The 19,750-nt window shown below is 46.6% G+C and overlaps 1 protein-coding gene across 1 annotated transcript in view; it reads left to right on the top strand.

Moving 5' to 3' along the window:
• The first annotated feature begins 548 nt into the window (after positions 1 to 548).
• The window catches only part of LOC123376130 (protein wntless homolog), a 63,894-nt gene continuing 44,692 nt past the window's right edge, over positions 549 to 19,750 (top strand). The window contains exon 1 of the mRNA XM_045027904.1: positions 549 to 818. Coding sequence (XP_044883839.1) covers positions 713 to 818 — 106 coding nt within the window. The 5' untranslated portion in view covers positions 549 to 712. The remainder of the gene's footprint in view (positions 819 to 19,750) is intronic.

Raw genomic sequence — 19,750 nt, 5'->3', positions numbered from 1 at the left:
AAATCTGCATCTCGCCCCAGGGTGATTGTTTCAGCAGCATATTATGTCCTTTACCTTTACCTGCATTTCAGTGATGTGTTAAAGTCCTTATCCACTGGGGCATCCTTTATTTACCCTACATTGTGCTTTGAAATCCTCCTTCTGGAAGGTGCAAAAATAGAACATAATGTTATTAAAACCATGGATAATGCTTAGCACTGAAAGCACTTAGTGTTTGTAATGCATTATGGAGAAAAAAAAACCCCTACTACACTAGTGCAAATCTCACCCTTAAAACTGCCCTGGAGAACGCTCTCAAGGGGACACTCCTGGACTGGACTAGCCCTTCTACCTTCTATGTTTGTGTTCTTCAAAAACCAAAACAAGCAACCCTTGAATGGGCAGCTCTGGCTTTTCCCGCAGCTGAAGAGGCTGCCACTGCTGTATGAGACTGACACCAATATCTGCTGCTGCTGAATGGATCCGGGAGGGGAAAAGGGGGGTGGGAAGTGGAGAGGAGGAGGTAGGTATCATGTGATTCGCTTTCCTGCTCCTTTAAAGCAGCCACATGCAGCCGAGTACCGGCCACAATCACAGCTCTCAGCAGAGGGGGAGCCAGATCCGGGTGTGCCTGGGCAATCTGTGCTGAGTCTGTCTCCTTTCCATCCCTGCAGCACTTTCAGAGCCTTAAGTTTTGCAGCGAGAGAGAAGGGGGGTGGAAATCTCTGCAAAAATGGCTGGGGCAATTATAGAAAACATGAGCACTAAAAAGCTGTGCATTGTTGGAGGGATCTTACTGATTTTCCAAGTCATCGCCTTTCTAGTAGGAGGTCTGATTGGTAAGTGTTAAAGGTGCAAACTTTCTCCTTCGCTCTGTCGTGTTGTTTAGCTACTTGTTACTGTATCACTGCCCTGCTTCTATGATCTAATTAGTCCTGCTATTGTAGTTAAGAAAACATAGCTCCGCGGGTCTCTTTGTGCACATTTCACTCTAGTGGCTACAAGAAAAGAAGGGGCAGGGAAAAGTTTTTTTGGCCTAGTTTCAGTGTCTGCTTAAAGAACGAGGAAGAGGGAGAAAATCTTAAGCATGGCGACTGATCGTGCATGGAAGTGTTGGGTTACAAAGTTTTTGTTTTGTTTTGTTTTTCTCCTTACCTTCAACCCTTTTCTCTCTTTGAACCGGCTGCAGGAGGAAATCTAATCTCCTTCAATAAAAAAAAATAATCAATGAGCTGCTCTAGCAGAGGAAAGGAAGGTTTTTATTGTCTCTAATTTGCGGTGTTTTGTATTTAGATCACTGTTTACTTTTATTCTCCAACAATCTGCTGTTTTAGGTTGTATTTCAGCCTGAGGGGCTTTTGGGGGGAGGTATTGTGAGCTTTCAGCAAAGCTGGAGTGAGAGGGAGAGACTTTTGGGTGGCCATGGTAGCAAGTTCTTCTCCTAGCTTTGTGCTTTGAAGGTTTTTCTCACCCATCCCCTTCTCCTAGCCGGGGGAGGGGGGCGGCGGAGGGGGAGAAAACTCCTCTGATCCTGCTTCAAGAAGCTTGAGACTGTTTTTGTTTTTTGCTTGTGAAAAGTTTTCTGGCTATTGCTTATGGGCTTGGAAACACTCCCTTCCCCAAATGTGTATTGTGAACACTGCCTCCACTTTACCTCCTTGTTGGTACCCTGCGGGGAAGAGATGCTATCTTGGCCATCTTTGCCTCCTCACTCTCAAATCTCAGAATCAGGGAAGCTGCTGTGATGGGGCTCCACAGACATCCCATTAACTGGATCTTTTTCTTGCTCCCTTTGTTAATGAAGTGCCTGTGGCTGCAGCTTCCCAGAGCCATTTCCAAAATTTGCTTTCTGGTGGAAGCCAACTGGTCCATACTTTTCAGCAGCATCAAACTTTCCTGGGTGAAATGTTAGAGCCACAGATTTTTATTTATTTTGCCTTGAAGGGGGCAAGTTTATTGTTTCACTACAAAATTTTTATGGAAGTGCTGACATAACTTGTAATCCTGTTTCCCTCTCTTTGCCCCTATATTCTCATTCAGTGCCTATTGTCTAACTTATCCTGTCTGTGATGGTTGTGATTTTTGGTGGGGAGGGAGGGGGAGAGTTGCTGAGGGGATCCCAGAGTTTGAATGGTCCTGGAGGTATGAACTGTACATGGGAATAGTGCCAGAAAGCAGTTTTGTGGGTGGTTTTACTCCCTAAGGTGTCAGTTCCTTGCACAGCCACTACAGCATCCAGACAAATATTATCTCTTGTGTCTTGATAAATGGAGGAGGAGGTGGCGGCAGCAGCATCTACTAGAAGAGATTTTGCCCCAAACCAGGCGAACTATAGAATCCCCTAAAATCCTTCCTCTTTTGTCCCTTTCTATGAGGTGGAAATTATCCCACAAACTAGACAAGAATTTGTCCTCCACATCTCTATGTACCGTTACTCAGGGCTCTGATGTGAGTGATGGCACTGGCTAAGATTATCTAACAGACATAATTTGCTCATGAGTGGTTGCTGTAAGGATTTTAATTATGGCTGATCAGAAATCCAACATCTTTTACTTTAGGAATAAAGCGGGGCTATTGCCATACCTGACCTTTACCAATCCTTCTCATTTCCTTTTATAGCCTATGAACCGATGATCTATCTACTCCCCTAAGAGCAGATCCATTGTGTCTTGGTATGCAAGAACACCTTCAATTTCTAGAACACTTATTTGAGAATTCTTAAGTGTCCTACAAACGTAACCTGCAGCACCCCATGAGGATTTTTACAGCTTGTGTAGAAATGAGGCATAGACCCTTACTGATTTGGGCAAGGTCAATCACGTGGGATGTCTGTGGCAGACCTGGAAAGAGCTGGTGGTATTTCAGTCCTGTGTGCTTGAATCACAAAAAAGGTAACATTACAGAGAAAGGGCTAACGATCCAGACTCCCATAACTCTTAAACTCTGCTCTGGTTTAAGCATAAGTTATTGGCTAGATGCCTCGATCACTTGGTGAAATTCTATGGCCTTTGTCATGCAAGAAGGTCTGACTTTTGATGCTCTTTTGATGTCCTTTTTTTGGTCTTAAAATATGAATCCATTAACATCCTTATTTCCAATTTGCCCTATCTTCAAATGAAAATTGGGCGCGACTGGACAGCAGTATTCCTTATTTTAGTTGTAGAACAGCTGTGACAAACACAAGAATGCTCATTTAGAGCCAGAATGACTTGGATCTTACAAGTTCAGTTTTCACTTTTTTGTGTCTACCATACCACTTGCAGGTTGTGGACACAGCTACTTCTTTGAAAAAGAAATCCTGCTGAAATGAGATGGTGAAGTAGTGGTGATCAAAGGTGGCATGTAAAAATCCTAAAGGGCATTGCACAGTGGCCTTCTCATCATAACTGAGGATACAATTTCTCAGGGACTGCTCTAAGAACAAAGCTACACCAGTTAAAACTACCTCAGTGCCACGTAATATCTTTAGTTAAACCAGTGAATCTCTGGCTGAGTTACTGAAATCCTCAAATCATGGGTTAAAGGCTTCAGGTTACAGAGAATCCACCATTTACACAGTTTAAACTGGCAAGTGACCCATGCTGCAGAGGAAGGTGACCCCCCGCCCCGGGTCTAAGCCCTGCCTGCTGACACTGAGTTTACTCTGCTGTTGGCACAGAGGCCTGGTCTGGGGTGTGTGTGTGTGTGTGGGGGGGGTTTCAACCTAAGATACACAACTTCAGCTATGAGATCTTAGGTCAACGTACCTCCCATCCTCACGGCGCGGGGTCAACTCCGCTTCGGTCTCTCACTGTGGCGCAGTACAGGAGTCGATGGCAGAGCGATCGGGGATCAATTTATCGTGTCTACACTAGATGCGATAAATCAATCCCCGATAGATCGATCACTACCCGCCAATCCAGCGGGTAGTGTAGACGTACCCAGAAGGTGTTCAGGATTTGGGAGGGGTGTGGCCAGGGTGATCTGTTCCCATAACTGCTACCAAGCCATGGAAGTCTTGAGTTGCACTAACTAGTAGCTGGCTCTAGGCAGCTCCAGGGTCAATGTAAGCCACAACTTCCTCTCCCATCTTTGCTCTGATTTCTGCACAAGTGTAAATCTGACCAATGCTCGCTTCCTTGGGAGATACATATGAACTCCAGCACTAGTCTCGTTGGGAATGTTCTTTCCTTACAGAAGCTTTGCTTTGCTCCCCCTCCCCCCACTCCTTTTTCAGGTATGGTGTTATGGTGTGGATATGCCCCCTGCCCCCAGCAGCTCAAACAACCACTGGGTTTCGAAGTAGTTATTAAAATTGGCCTTCTAAGACTTGTGTGTCTTCCACTGAAGAGCCAATTCAGGATTGAGGAGTTTTGGAAAAAAAATAACCAAAAGGGGTGGGTGGGGGGATAGGGTTGCCAATCTCAAGCAATCTTCACCTGAGTCAATATGGAGAATTGTTGACAGTTATCTTACACACATGCACCCCTCTGGGGTGGAGGGGAAAACTATATATGCAGTAAGCTGCTTTTAAAAACAATGGAAAACTTACTATTTTTCTGTTTCTTGGAGTCTGAGTGTATATTTTACAATAAATTGTATTTGTTACAGGCTTAGTTAGAAAGTATATTTACCTTTATGTACAGCTAGGACATTAGTTGTGTCCTTAGAGAATTCCATTTGCACTGCTGGTGCTGTGGCAGCATATTATGTAGGGGAGCTTAGACCATACCTGTGCATTGCAACATGATTTTGATAATCTGTGTAGATATGTAATCTTAGTTAAGCAGGAGTACCGAGTCTGAGACTGGATTGCTCTATTTTAAATATTTGGAGTAGAGAGATCTTCCCATTGTCCTGACTCCCCTCTGGCTTGGCATCTGCTGTAATTCTACATCTCCCATGTGTCAGTATGATTTGACCTGTGCTTCAGTATTTTTTTTTTCCAGTTACATATAAGACCCCGTGAAGACCAATGTATGGCTGCAATGAAGAGTACAGGATGTGCAAGAGTTATTGGGAAGTTGTCACAAGTTCTAGGCTTCCCCGTAGTCATTCATTTGTTAATTCATGTGAAGACTACAAACTGTCTTGTCACTAGGATTTTTGGCAACTTGAGTTAAGAACACATCTATCTTGTAGTAAAAAGGAGGCCAAAGAGTGGGAGTACTGCTGAGGCTTGAAAGCATGCCTTACAGCCTCTGGTTTTGCAGGTGACTATTTTTACACAAGAGAAATTGAGGTTTTCATTCTAGTGTATAAAGTTGCTGGGAGGAGAGAGACTCATTTAAAAACACCGAGCATCATCACTTGCTTGCACTTGGTCAAGGCTGAGCAAACTCTGAAAAGTCGATGTGCTCCAATCAAAACAATTACTTGCAGGTCTTAACCAGTTAGATAATGAACCATTTATATAAATGGTTGAGCAGCTATCAGCAATTCCAGTTCATTATCTAAGAGTCTGCTCTGTTACTTACCCGTGAGTTTTCTACAGGTTTTTTTTTTTCCCCCTCTGATTTTTATTACATTTTTAGGACTGGATGTTTCTCCTGAGAGAACACCATGCAGACCGCCAAAGTAAAATGGTTGTGAATTCCAGCACAAAACCATTTTTTTTATAGTCCTGATTTTCTTTTATTGTTTGACACTCCAAAACTATGGACAAGTTGTGCTGAATAGGTCCATGCTGTACTGTGGACACGAATACTGATAGACTCTCTTGTGTATTGAAAGATTCCTTCAGCCTGAAATTTTGGCAGGGATTCTGGGAGCTGATGAAAAAACAGAAATGAAAGGTCATGTCTATTTAGTTTAGGTCTACTCAATTCTTCTTTTAAGAGCTGTTACTGTAGCTGAATGGGCAAATGTGCCAAAGTTGACTATTCCCAGACACAAACTTCTGTCCTTTGAGGAGCAGGCAGTAAACTTGACAAGGTAATATTTTAGATCCTCTTGTAACTGCATCTCTTTCAAGACAACAATTAACCTGAAAGGTCTGGGTGACAGAAATTCTGTGCTTCATAGTTTACATAAAGTGAAAACAACTGCATGGTTTTCCATCTTAGTTGTGTCTGGTTTTAAGTATAACAAACTTTATTTCTAAATTTTATCTGAAGATTTAGCAAGTGATGGTGGTCTGCCTCTTTAAGTCTCTCTCTCTCTCTCTCTCTCTCTCTCTCTAAGGCCTGGTCTACACTAGGACTTTAATTCGAATTTAGCAGCGTTAATTCGAACTAACTGCTCAACCGTCCACACCAGGAAGCCATTTAATTCGAACTAGAGGGCTCTTTAGTTCGAATTTGGTACTCCACCCCGACAGGTGGAGTAACGCTAAATTCGACATGGCTAGCTCGAATTAGGCTAGGTGTGGATGCAAATCGAACTTAGTAGCTCCGGGAGCTATCCCACAGTGCACCACTCTGTTGACGCTCTGGACAGCAGTCCAAGCTTGGATTCTCTGACCAGCCACACAGGAAATGACCCGGGAAAATTTGAATTCATTTTCCTGTCTGGGCACTTTGAATCTGACGTCCTGGCTGGACATTGGGGCGAGCTCCGCAGCACCTGCAACGATGCAGAGCTCTCCAGCAGAGGAGTCCGGCCAATCCATAGAAAGAGGTCCCCAGCATGGACTGACCGGGAAGTCATGGATCTGATCGGTGTGTGGGGCGAGGAGTCTGTGCTGTCGGAGCTGCGCTCCAGCAAGCGGAATGCAAAGACCTTCGAGAAGGTCTCCAAAGCAATGATAGAGAAAGGATACAGCCGGGATGCAATGCAGTGCTGCGTGAAAATCAAGGACCTGAGACAAGGCTACCAAAAAGTCAGAGCGGCAAACGGATGCTCCGGAGCCCTGCCCCAGACATGCCGCTTCTACGAGGCACTGCATGCCATTCTAGGTGGGTCTGCCACCACTGCCCCACCAGTGACCGTGGACTCAGTGGATGGCATAGTGAACCTGGACAGTTCCTCCTCGATGTTCGCCGATGTGGAAGATGAGGAAGGGTCTGTGAAGGACGGCACAGGCGACAGCCAACACAATACCGCTTTCCCTGACAGCCAGGATCTCTTCATCACCCTCACAGAGATCCCCTACCAACCCTCCCCGGCCGTTAACCCGGACTCTGAATCAGGGGAAGGATCAGGCGGTAAGTGCTATAAACATGTAAACATTTATTTTTTATAAAACAGGTATAAAAAAAATAGAAATACTATATATAAAATTTTCAATGAAAAACTATATGAAAAGTAGGTCCACACATATAGGGATTGAACAATAATCCTCCAGGGACAATTCAAGAAAGGTCTCATTTAGGTCCTCGAAAGCCTCCGCAGGAGGTTCCTGGGGAGAGGTGCCTTGTTGGGTGCTCCGTGGAAGCACACTCTTCCGCGCCAGGACATCCTTACGTAGATGGGAATCATCGCCTCCACAAGCATGGCCGCATATGGTCCTGGTCTCTGCAGGGCTTCCCTTAGCATCCGCTCTTTGTGACTCCGAGGGACCCGCATCAGGGTGATCTCGTTCATGAAATGCTGCATCTAATTAGGGCAATTAGTGTATTGTTACTGTTGTGAATGGTTGACTTTTACTTTGCATAACAATGACCCTCGCTTTACAGCCACGTGTTGTAGGCCACATAGGAAAAGCATACATTGATCTTTCCCGTGCACTGGCGGGAGTGGCTGGAAAAGGGTCAGAGTATATGATTTCCAGATTGCCTTTAGCGGGAGGGCACAGCTATCCATTAACTGATAAGCAGAATGTACTGTAAGGCTTACCAGGACTGTCTGCTAGACGGATTCAGCTGTCTCTCCCCACTTGTCCGCTCTCCTGTGCAATGCCGCAGCCAATGAGAGCGTATTCCGAAATCTCAAACTTGTCCTGAGATCTCATGAGACTTGTTGCCCTGTATGGTCTTGTTCAGAGAAACTGACTAGACTGTGTTCACTGTTCGCAAACATGTATCTGTTCAAGGAAATCAGTTACTTTTCCCATCACACAGCTGCGGCTCTTTCCCGGACTGCCCCGGCATCCCCCTCGCAGAGGCTGGCGCAGATTAGGTGGCGAAAGAAAAAGACTAGGGACGAGATGTTCGCGGAACTGATGGCTTGCTCCAGAGCCGAGGCGGCAGAGCAGAGACAGTGGAGGGAGACCCTATGTCAACAGCATTGCACACACATCGAACGGGAGGACAGGTGGCGGCAGGAAGACCAGCAGGCGACTCAAACGCTGCTTGGGCTAATGAGGGAGCAAACGGACACGCTCCGGCGCCTTGTTGATGTTATGCAGGACTGCAGGCAGGAGGACAGAGCCCCCCTGCAGTGTATCTGCAACCGCCCTCCCCCGCCAAGAAGTCCTGCCCCCCCCTCACCCAAAAGTACAAGACGGCGGGGCGGTAGGGGCCGTGAGAACTGTCACTGCACCACTGCATAGCGCTAATGTATCACACACCTCTCACGCTATAAATTTGTAGAAGTGCTTCCCTTACAGGCTCACCCAGTCCCAAATCCAAGTTTCATCCCCCCACTGTGTATTAGATTATTAAAAGCTGTTTGCTGTTATTCACTGTTTCGGTCACGTCTTTCGTGTCAGAGGATTTTTTTGTGTATGGGGGGGAGGGGATTTATAATTGCACGGTATAGCCTACATTACCAGGGTACAGACTTGGGGCCATGATCAACTGCAGGGCACACACACACTGCAGTCAGTAGGCACCAGGGTCACTCTGTGTGGTGTATGCTGCCCCGGGTCATTCTGTGATGTGTATGCTTGTCCAGGGTCCTAGCGCCTGCCACCCCCTTAATGTTAAGGCACGCTGCCCTTACCATGCACTTCCACCGTAGCAACTAGCCTCTCCGCTGCCCTGAGCCCAACAAGAGCCCTCATCCACGGACAGATACTCACCCTTCCCCCACACCCCTCACCCCTTCCTACGCCCAAACCCGCAGCCCACTGCCGTCATCCAAACCCCTATCCAAAGAAGGCACCACTCGCCCCTTCCTGCAAACCCACCCCTTCCTGCAATCCCTCCCCTTCATGCACAACCACTTGCAACCGTCCCCCACCCCAGAGACCTATGTAGGAGCAGGAGGATGTCATTCCTCTATGGAACAAGCGGTCTGTACATCAGTGCACACCGTGCCCAGCACAGTATGCGTCCATGTTTCAACACCTGAACAGAAATGCAAAGTAAAACAAAGATTTATTAATAATGAGTGTAACAATTAATTTGCTTTAAAACGTGCTTTGGAAGTGGGGTAAACTTGGAGAACGGGGTATGTAACCGCAGATCGAAATCGACACATACAGACACAGGCCCAGAGTCAGTTTCTCTTGAAAGCAAGTGGAGAGTCATAGGTTACCCTGCTCTCCGAGGAAACTTGCTTTCAAAGCCTCCCAGATACACAGCGCTTCCCGCTGGGATATTCTCTCGGCACGGGTGTCTGGCTGAGCGTAAACTGCAGCCAGGCGATTTGCCTCAACCTCCCATCCGGACAAAAAGGTCTCGCCCTTGCTCTCACAGAGATTGTGTAGCACACAGCAAGCAGCAATAACTGGGGATATTCTTTTCGCTGATGTCCGAGCGAGTCAGTAAGCTCCGCCATCTCCCCTTGAGACGTCCGAAAGCACACTCCACCACCATTCTGCACTTGCTCAGCCGGTAGTTGAAGAGTTCCTTCTCTCTGTCCAAGGCGCCTGTATAGGGCTTCATGAGCCAGGGCATTAGCGGGTAGGCTGGGTCCCCGAGGATCACTGTAGGCATCTGCACATCCCCAACCGTTATTTTGTGGTCCGGGAAGAAAGTACCTGCCTGGAGGCGTTTAAACAGTCCAGAGTTCCTGAACACACGCGCGTCATGAACCTTGCCCGCCCACCCAACGAAGATGTTGGTAAAACGTCCCCTATGGTCTACCAGTGCTTGCAGCACCATTGAAAAGTAGCCCTTTCGGTTAATGTACTCGCTGGCCTGGTGGGCTGGTGCCAGGGTAGGGATGCGAGTCCCATCTATAGCCCCACCGCAGTTTGGGAATCCCATCGCGGCGAAGCCATCTATGATGTCCTGGACGTTTCCGAGAGTCACTACCTTTGAGAGAAGTTGCTCAACGATTGCGTGGGCTACTTCAATCACAGCAACCCCCACGGTAGATTTGCCCACGCCAAAGTGGTTCGCTACTGACCGGTAGCTGTCTGGCGTTGCAAGTTTCCAGAGGGCTATGGCCAGTCGCTTCTGCACACTCAGGGCTGCTCGCATCCGGGTGTCCTGGCGCTTCAGGGCAGGGGACAGCAAGTCACAGAGTTCAAGGAAAGTGCCCTTACGCATCCTGAAGTTTCGCAGCCACTGTGATTCATCCCAGACCTGCAGCACTATGCGGTCCCACCAGTCCGTGCTTGTTTCCCGGGCCCAGAATCGCCGTTCCACACCATGAATTTGACCCATTGCCACCATGATCTCCACTGCGCGGCGTACCCTGCTTTGTGAGAGGTCTGCGCCACTCTGTGACTTCCTGTCCTCACCGCGCTGCCGGAGCCTCGTCGCCCGATTTCTCAGCAGCTGACTGTGGAAGAGGTGGACGATAAGGTGCGAGGAGTTGACAACGGCCATAAGTGCAGCGATGATCGCAGCGGGCTCCATGCTCGCAGTGCTGTGGCGTACGCGCTGTAACCGACAAGAGAAGGGCGCGAACAGATTTCCTGCCTGAGCTTTCAGGGAGGGGAGGGCGTGATTGACGGTTCAATGACAACAGTTACCCAAAAGCACCCTCGACACATTTTTCCCCCAGGAGGCATTGGGAGCTCTACCCAGCATTCCAATGGGCAGCGGGGACTGCGGGAACTGTGGGATAGCTTCCCACAGTGCACCGCTTCCAAAGTCGACGCCAGCCCCGTTACTGTGGACTCAGAAATTTGAATTAGTGTATTTACTGTGGATACACAAATTCGACTTCATAAGGTCGAATCCACAAATTCGACTTAAGTAGATTCGAAATAGTCTTGTAGTGTAGACAAGGCCTAAGACTAAACAGGAAGTCTTTCCCTGGCAAATGTAATTTAACTGCAAGAAGACAAATGCTAAGTCTCTCCTGTTAACCCAGGAATGCCTCTGAAGAGGGAAAGGCGAGCATGCATGCATTCCAGTGTTTCCTTAGCACTAGTTCAGGCATGTGTGAAATACTCATAGGCAACCACGTGTATGTCTGGGAGAATCTAAGCTGTTGATTTCAAAATGCAGAATTAATGTCAGTATTCATGTATTGGAGGAGAGAAGCGCCAAGGAAATATCTTGTCAAAACACAACTGCTTGTAGCATGAGATAGAGGGGTCACCACTGCAGTTACAGATCCCCATTTTCAGTGACTTACTAGCTTGACTCAGTGTAGCAGGAAACACTGTTTGATTTGACCTGAAAACTGACAAATGAGAGCTTGGATGAAGATTCAGCTTGCTTGTAATAATTAGAAAATTTAATTCTAGCATTTTTAAGTTAATAGAATATCTTGGGTGCATGTTTGTGCACTTTATAGAACTCAAAATGCTGGTTCTTTGGTGTAAAATGACAACTATCTGTGTACTTAAATGCAGTGTCTGAACACACTGCCTAAATTTCATTGTGAATTCATGTTCTAATTAGTTAAATGCTTCTTGCACAGGTGATTCTTTTCCAAGTGCTTTAAAAACTAAACCCTGTCTTCACATCTGTAGAAAGTATCTCCTATTTTGGTTTTGTTAATTTAGTTTTATATGAGAAGAGCACAGTAAGAATTCAGCACCTTGTGAAACCATGGAAGTGGAGCAGTGAGGTACATGCCTGCTCCCTCTTTCATGTACTACCATGTGTAAGTACACCCGTGCTGCCGCTCTACCATATTGCTCACTCTGGGATTTGGGACTGGTGGCAGTGTGACTTTGGTGGTAGTACCAAGATCTGTGGAAACAATATCCTTTCCCCAAAGATCTTGGCCTTTCTGTACTTCCTATGAAAGGCCATCTGAAACTCCTTCTGTCAGAAACCGTACAAAAGGCTCTTGTACCTCAGTGTTGACACTGACTGGGAACCCCACCAGTCTATCCTTTGTTTGGTTTGTAAACACGTTGTGAGTAGTGATTACTATTGATCTGTGAGCAGTAACTTAGGATACCAAAAAACCTCTAAACATGTACTCCTCTAAAGAGAGCATGCTGTGCAGAATGTCTGATTTTGCCTAGACAACTTCTCCCTTCTACCATCTATGGCCGCAGTTATGCAAGAACTCAGCTGTATACAACTGCATCTAGTCCCCATATGGCAATGTTGCAGGGCAATGATAGTATGGAGCGGTTTTCCCTCTACCCATGCCACTCCATTCCACACCACTTAACAGGAGTCTGTGCCCCTAATTTATTCTCTCTTCCCCCCCACCCCCAGTCAAATCTTGAACAATGTATTCCTGTTACTTTTCTTGGGACAGTGCATATCTGGTCTTGTTTATATGACTGATTGGTATGGTTCAGTTCCAATGTATAAAGCCAACAATAAGTGCATTCTCTAAATCCAGTGGCCGGTGTCTTAATGATGAACCTATCATAGGTGGTGATGGTTCTGAGTGAGAATCTCGTAAGCAGATCTCCTGTTGCGGGGTGATGGACTCGGTTAGATGATCCATGCTTGGAGACTGGATCTTATTTTATTGTAGAAATCTTAGGGAATAATGATGTTCAACTAGTAGACCCATTAGGGCACTGATCAATCTTGTATCTTGTCAAGAGTCTCCTCGATATGGGCAAGATATGAAATACCTAGCAGAAAGCCCCAACTCAGGCTTGCAATGGAAAACAAGTTAGTTGTAATTATGGAGTTACTATTGCTGCACAGAGTTGCTATCAAAACATGGCCAGGACACTCATGTCTCCAGCACAGGAGTGTGCCTTTTCCTGCATTGCCTTGATTTGTGGAACCATATAGATGCACGGGTCTTGGATGGTTAAAGCATGAAAACAGATGGAACTTAATTAACAATTCTGATCTTTGAGCTAGAGTGGAATGAATCTATATTCACTTAACTGTGTGGCGCTAATAGGAGTAAAAAGTGGCAAAAATTTACTCTTGTAATTATAATTAAAAGAAGTGTTGTCCAATGGAAGTGGCACTGGCATAGGAATCAGGGCATCTGGGCTCTGTTACTTGATGATGTGTCACTGATTTGCTATGCAGTCTTGGGCAAGACAGCTCATCTGGGCCTCTTTCCCTTCCCACCCCACCCTTTATTTTCTTTTAGATTGTAGTCTCTTCAGAACAGGGATGATATCTTTAAAATGTCCCCAGCACAAAAGGGCCCCAGGATCTGTTGAGGGAGGAGGAGAGGAGTCTCTAAGCCTTACCATAATTGCAAAAATAAATAATACCTTTTTTATATACACACAGGGAATGGGGATCTCTTATACAATCACTTCTATCCAAAGAAGTGCAGCTGTTGGTGATTGGAAGGGGATTTTTGACTTAGTCGTGGGAAATTGTAACTGTACTGAAAAATCACCCCAGGTGTCTCGTTAATATAATAGACATGTTTATGCCAGTTAGCAACACCTTGTCTGTCTGAAGTTATGATTTCTACCTCACATTGATATTACTGTGAATAACTTAAAAGCCCACCACCAACAAACTTTTCAGAATAGCAAAAGCTAGCTCAGTACTGATAAATTAGCTTGTTTATTCCAATCCTGCTGCTGGTTAGTGTAATGAAGCGGAAGTCCATTGTACATGCTCACTGGGTAGTGGTGGCTCTGCACAGAAGGGGGTAATTGAGTAGAAAAGCAGAATGCTCTTGGTGCATGGGAGAAGTTAATACCATGTGAGGTCACTAGGCTTCAAGCTTTAATCAATGTGGACACAATGCAATTGAGATTTTCTAAAGGGCTTGTTTATAGTGTGAGATCAAGGGTTAGTAGTTAATTTGAAATGCTGTAGGTGCTTCAGAAAAGAAGGTACAGAATATACTTATCACAAATATCCTTAACAGTAGGATGGGATAGATGTGACCATTTTAAATTTTGGGCTGAACCCATGTAAAAGATGTTTTTAAAAAGGGCCCCTTAGATTACCTCTTCTCTAAACTACAGTTAATCTATGTACTGCTATAGATATACCTAGTACTGCAAAATGCAATTCACAATTCATTTGTTTTTGTCCAAAAGAACCTGACATACTTAAACTAAACTGAGCCCTGAATATAACAGAGAACAATACTGGACAAACAGGGTGGGAGTGTGGTCTCTTGGAACCTTTCTTTGTACAGATGTGGCTCTCAGCTTCTTGTTGGAGAAGAAAGGCAGGGTGGTTGGTGAATGTCAGTGGGGAAGATTGTTCGATTAATTTATCGGTAGTTAATTCTCTGCTCGCTCTACAGCAGAGAAGTTATTGTGACAGCCACCATCTTGGGGCTTGCCTACACTGGCAGTTTGCAGTGCTGCAACTTTCTCGCTCGGGGTGTGAAAAAACACCTCTCTGAGTGCAGCAAGGTTCATCCCTGAAAAGCGCCAGTGTAAACAGTGCCCCAGCACTGGTAGCTGTGCCTCTCGTGGAGGTGGTTTGTGTGTGGGTATCTACCCCCCCCCCCAGAGCGCTGGGAGAACTGCGCCGCGACCACACAAGCCATGTTAAAGTGCTGCCATGGCAGCGCTTTAGCGTTGCCAGTGTAGACTAGCCCTTAGCTAACACCAGGGTTTGAACCCAGGACCTTCAGAGCTGAATTGAGGACTCTGAGGCCTTTTCCCTTTAGTGCTGATAAGTCAATCTCTAAGCTATGCAATTTGGGTTACATGAATAGCATAAGTCAAATTGACATAACTTAGATCTACTTCCCACAGGGTCCACACTGTGATGTTGACGGGAGACACTTTCCCATTGACTCCCCTTACTCTTCTCGATCAGGTGGAGTACAGGAGTTGATGGGCGAGAGATTGGCGGTCAAGATAGCGCAGGGGTCTCAAACTCCCAGCCCACAGGCCATCTGCAGCCTGCAAGCCTCCCCAGTGTGGCCCGTGGTGCTCCAGCAGTTTTGGGGCTGGGTCTCTCCCTTAGCCCCACCTGCCACCCCCAGGCGCTCCCCCGGGGGCTCTGGCAGCGCAGTGGAGCGGTGTCTGCTTGCTCGCTCCAATGGCAGCCGGCCCCTCCCTGAGGGACAGGGCTGGACTGTACCTCCCCCCCAGTGCCCCTGCGGCCAATGAGATGCTGCGGGGGCAGTGCCTGGGGGGCAGCAGTATGCAGAGTTCCCTCCCCCCCCCCCCCCGGCCTGCCCTGCCTTGGAGCCCCAGGTAAGTGCAGCACCCTCAACCCCAGCCTGCCTCCAAACTCCCTCCCAGAGCCTGCACTCCATCCCCACACACCCATCCCCCAAACTCCCTCACAGAGCCTGCACCCGGACCACCTCCTCCACCCAAACTCCCTCCCAGAGCCTTGGGCAGGTGGGGGAGGGGCAGAGTTTTTTTTGGTGGAGGGGGGGAGAGGTTCTGGTCGGCATGAGTGACATTATTGGCCTGCTAGGAGGATTTGAGAACTGGTACTGGCCCTAAGGAGTTTGAGACCCCTGATTAGTGGGTCTAGTGAAGACCCACTAAAATTGACTACCAGTGCATCAATCGCCACAGCATCCATCCTCCGGTGGAGAGAAGCCCTAATACTGACCTGCTTTGTGGAGGCTTCGAGTAGAAATTATTTCAAGGAGGAGACTTCAAGTTCAAAGGGAGGCATAACAAATTTTGTTTTTTATGTGGAACAAAGATAATGAAAGGGGCATTTAAACTTTACACTCAATTTTCAGAAAATGTGGTTTGTGCCTTATTTTACTTTACGCTGTATAAAGCCCTGAAAGGCATGTTTTTGGGTTGTCCTAATTTTCTGCTTGGTTTTTTACGTTTTAGAAACACAGTGAGTATTAAATGTAGCTTCTCCTGGTCTTGATGGAGAACTGGCTGAGGTTCTTGGAGGAGATAATTGTTCCCTCAGTCCTTAACTGGAGAGTTGGAGGTGATGAAGCTCTTTGCTGAAGCTTCCTTTCTCCATGACTGATCGGTCATTTTTGTTAACACCTATTTCACTTCAATCAAAGTTTGAAAGTGATGACTTTGTGTCCAGGCTAGAGCTGATCAGAAGTTTTTCCAGTGGAACATTTTTCCGTGGGGGTGGTGGGAAATGCAGATTCATCTAAATTGAAGTGTTCCATGGGAATGTGTCAATTTTGATGAATATCCAATGGAAAACTGCAAGCTCACCAGGCTGTCATGGAGCTGGGACACTCAGGGCTGCCAGGCTCTTCAGCTCTTGAGTCAGCTGGCTCCTTGGACTACCAGAATCCCAGCAGTCTGGAAACCATGCTCCAGAGCTCCTATCGCCACATCAGCCAGCCAGGTAGAATTTTCTATTTTGAAATTTTCTAAATAGAATAACTTCTCTCCTCTCCCCCCACCCCCCCCCGGAATTTCCCTTCTGTGGGCAACTTAGAAATTTCTACTTTCTGTTCTGAAATGAAATTACTGTTAATTTGGGAATTTCCCATGGAGGAGAACCCTTCTGTGATACTTAAATTGGTTTACAACTGTCTTATGTTGACTTGGGCCCAAATTTGGTTTACGAGCCACATAGGGATTTGCATTAGTTTATCCAAATATTTTTAAATCCATTTAGTTAAACTGATGCAAGTTGAGTGTTTAAAAACAGCTCAAAAAATCCTTTCTCTTCTCAACCATTTAATTTTCGCATCCTGGAGAGATCATCTCATTAGTCTTCAAGTCTGTCTAGCTTGGACAGAACCTGAATATTGAATGTGCGTCTTAAAACAAATCCAAAACAACAATCTTCAGGCTTGTGATATTCTCTCCCCCCCTCTTATTTATGATGTAAAATGAACTCCTGAGGAGTTTAAAAAAATTCCTCCACTGCCTTCAGGCCTTTATATAATGTATAAAGCAACAAAAAAGAGCCCAAGCCTGGTTTCTGGCTTGTGCCCATTTCACTTGCAGGTCCTCTTTGGGAGAAGAGTGCAGCCAACAGGAGGAAAGGATGAGAGCAGAGATGTAGACTGGGCAGGGTTATACGTGGCCTTAAAGGCAAAGGCATGAACTATGGTGCAGAAGGTAGACTAATCGAGTGGCCCCTCATGACTGGAATCACTTTAATTTCTTCTTTGAGTAGTGTCCTGTACATGCTCTACTGCAGGATACGTATGCCCCTTTGTGTTCTTGATTGGAGATTTTTCTTCAGCAGTGTCCATGGTCTGCAACTGCACCCTAGATATTCTCATTCTCTGGTATTGAGGGATGGGGATGCTGCCACTCCCAGTTCCTTCTCAACCATCTGTGGCTTGAGAAGGAGCGTCAGTGTGTCTGTTATCTAGCCATGTGGCTTGCTACCTCTCTCTCACTTTTTCTACTAATGTTGTGTTGTGTTATTTAGCACAGTTTGTAGTTTTTAGGGGAGGGGGCAAGTTGAGGGGAGGGATATCCTCCTCCTTATCTTCATTCGTATGCCTGATTTTTTTCCTTGGGCCTCAACCCACAGCCTTGAGTAACAGGTTATGCCCAAGATCCATGGGCTTAAACCCTGCTATAGGTCTTTTCCCCCTCAGTGCTGGACACTCAAGCTGCCTCCACTGCTTGGGAGAGACTTTTTTTATCCCCTCCAAGTGTAAGAGCTGCTTAGGATTTAAAAGTATATCTAAAAAAAGAGAGGGAGAACAGGCTAAACTCCCGTTAATGGAACATTCCCTGAAACCCGTGATGTCCGAGTCACCCTCTGTACATCTGATTCAGTTTGTTGTGGAAAATTAACCACACCGTTGATTTTTGGATCAGACAGCCTGAGGCACCTTTATTAGAGTACGAATATGCATACAAGGAAGGTCAGCATGGCCCCACGCAAGGGGTTAGCTGCCTTGTCTTCAACAGATTTTCACCAAGCTTATAAAGGCTAAAACCGCAAATTAACACTTACTTAGATTCCCTTATTTGGGATTATCAATGGCAAATTAAGCAAGCTAGCTCAGTACTTTTCCGTATTTGGTTTTTCCTGTTATTGTTCTTTGGCAGTTTTCGTTGGTAGTCTGCCTGCCTTAAGACCCCTCCTTTGCGGTTGCATTGGATAAGTCTCTTGTCGCATTCTAGCTGAGTTGGCACATATGGGCCCTCTTTGTTTCTTTCCTCAGTTCCTCTTTCTCTGGTTTCTTCACCCCACCCCTTATACAGACAAATAAGTTTTGCAGAAGTTAACCTTTGTCCTATATAGCAATTGGGTTTTGCTAACAGGCCTGGGCCTAAAAGGCAGGGGTTAGGATGCAGTCTGCTTCTGACCCTATGGGTGGGGGTCTGGCAAATTCCCTGTCAAGTTGCCCAGAGAGCCCTCATGACTGTTGCTGCTGCAACAGTCAGCAAAGACCCTGTGGTTCCCCCAGACCAGGGGGTCAGCAACCTTTCAAAGAGGAGCAGCCATTTTTTGTTTTTGTCTTTGACCAAAATATTTCAAGAGATGCATCAGCTAAGCTACTTGTAGAGTTAGAATTTATCAACTAATAATGGTTGAACATATTAAAGTTATTACTACTCACCAATACTTTGAATGCAAGTTCTGCTGTTGAGCAACTCTCTAAAGATGTCCAATGTTTGGTAACTGCTGTGATTTTTTTTTTTCATTTTCAAGCAGGACTCAAGACTAACATCTGGCAGTTGGCTCCTCAGTTGCCTTTGTAATGAGCTGTTTGAATTTGAATATAAACAGGAAAGGGCTCCAGGCAGGGAATTGGGGTGCAGGGTGTGTGCGTGTGTGTGTGTGTGTACAGTCTGGGAGGGAGGTTAGGTGCAGGAGGGGGTTCTGACCTGGAGCAGGGGGTTTGGGTGCAGGAGGGGGTGCAAGGTGTAGGCTCTGGGCAGGAGGCACTTACTACAGGGGGCTCCCGGCCAGTGGCACAGCAAGGTTCAGGCAGGCTACCTGCTGTCATGTCTGTGCCCCTGGTGCGGGGGAGGTGGCTCCATGTGCTGCCCCCACCCCCAGCACGGTCCTCGCAGCTCCCATTGGTGGGGTGGTGCTTGCAGGTATGGGTAGTGCACTGAGACCCGCTGCTCCTGTCTCCCCAAGGGGCACACAGAGATATGCCAGTCGCTGGCCAGGAGCAGCCTGTGGTAAACACTTCTTGGCCACAGCCTGCATCTCACACCCCATCAAAAAACGGCTCTGGAGCTGCAGGTGCCAACCCCTGCTGCAGACCATCAAAAAAGAAAGAGCCCCTTCCTCAGAACAGGATAAGAAGGGGAAAGTCACCCTCTTGGTCTGGATTTCAGGAGACATCATGTTTCCCCCTAAGGGTACTACTGGAGGAGGGGGAGGCTCTCCTCTGTTACAGAGACCCTCAGCACTGGCTAGAAAAAACACCTGTGTACTGAGAAGGCATTTGTTCAACAGCTGGCACCAGACTCAGTAACTCCGAAGCACGAGGGCTCTAAGGTTAAGCTGAAATCCTTGTCAGTACCACCTTCTGCTGCCAGCAGAAAAGGGCATCAAGGTCACACTTCAGCACAGTCTCCAGTACCACCTGACATACTTAACTCCTGAGAGTACTTATCCTGTACCATCCAGGCTCTTGCTGGGAGGATCTTTGGATCCTAGAAGAATCTGAGTCACTTTTGCGTCAGGGTAATGAGACCTTCCCTGGTGCTACTAACTTACCTTCCAGAATCTACCTACCCTCCAGTATCAAACCAGTCACCAGTTCCTCATTCCAACTGGTACCATCTCACCAGCCAAACAAGACTTGATCGCCGTACTGATGTGAT

Source organism: Mauremys mutica, chromosome 8, assembly GCF_020497125.1.
Source record: "Mauremys mutica isolate MM-2020 ecotype Southern chromosome 8, ASM2049712v1, whole genome shotgun sequence".
Taxonomy (NCBI): Eukaryota; Metazoa; Chordata; order Testudines; family Geoemydidae; genus Mauremys; species Mauremys mutica.
The sequence above is the reverse complement of the archived record's forward strand: the minus strand, read 5'-3'. Positions and strand labels throughout refer to the sequence as shown.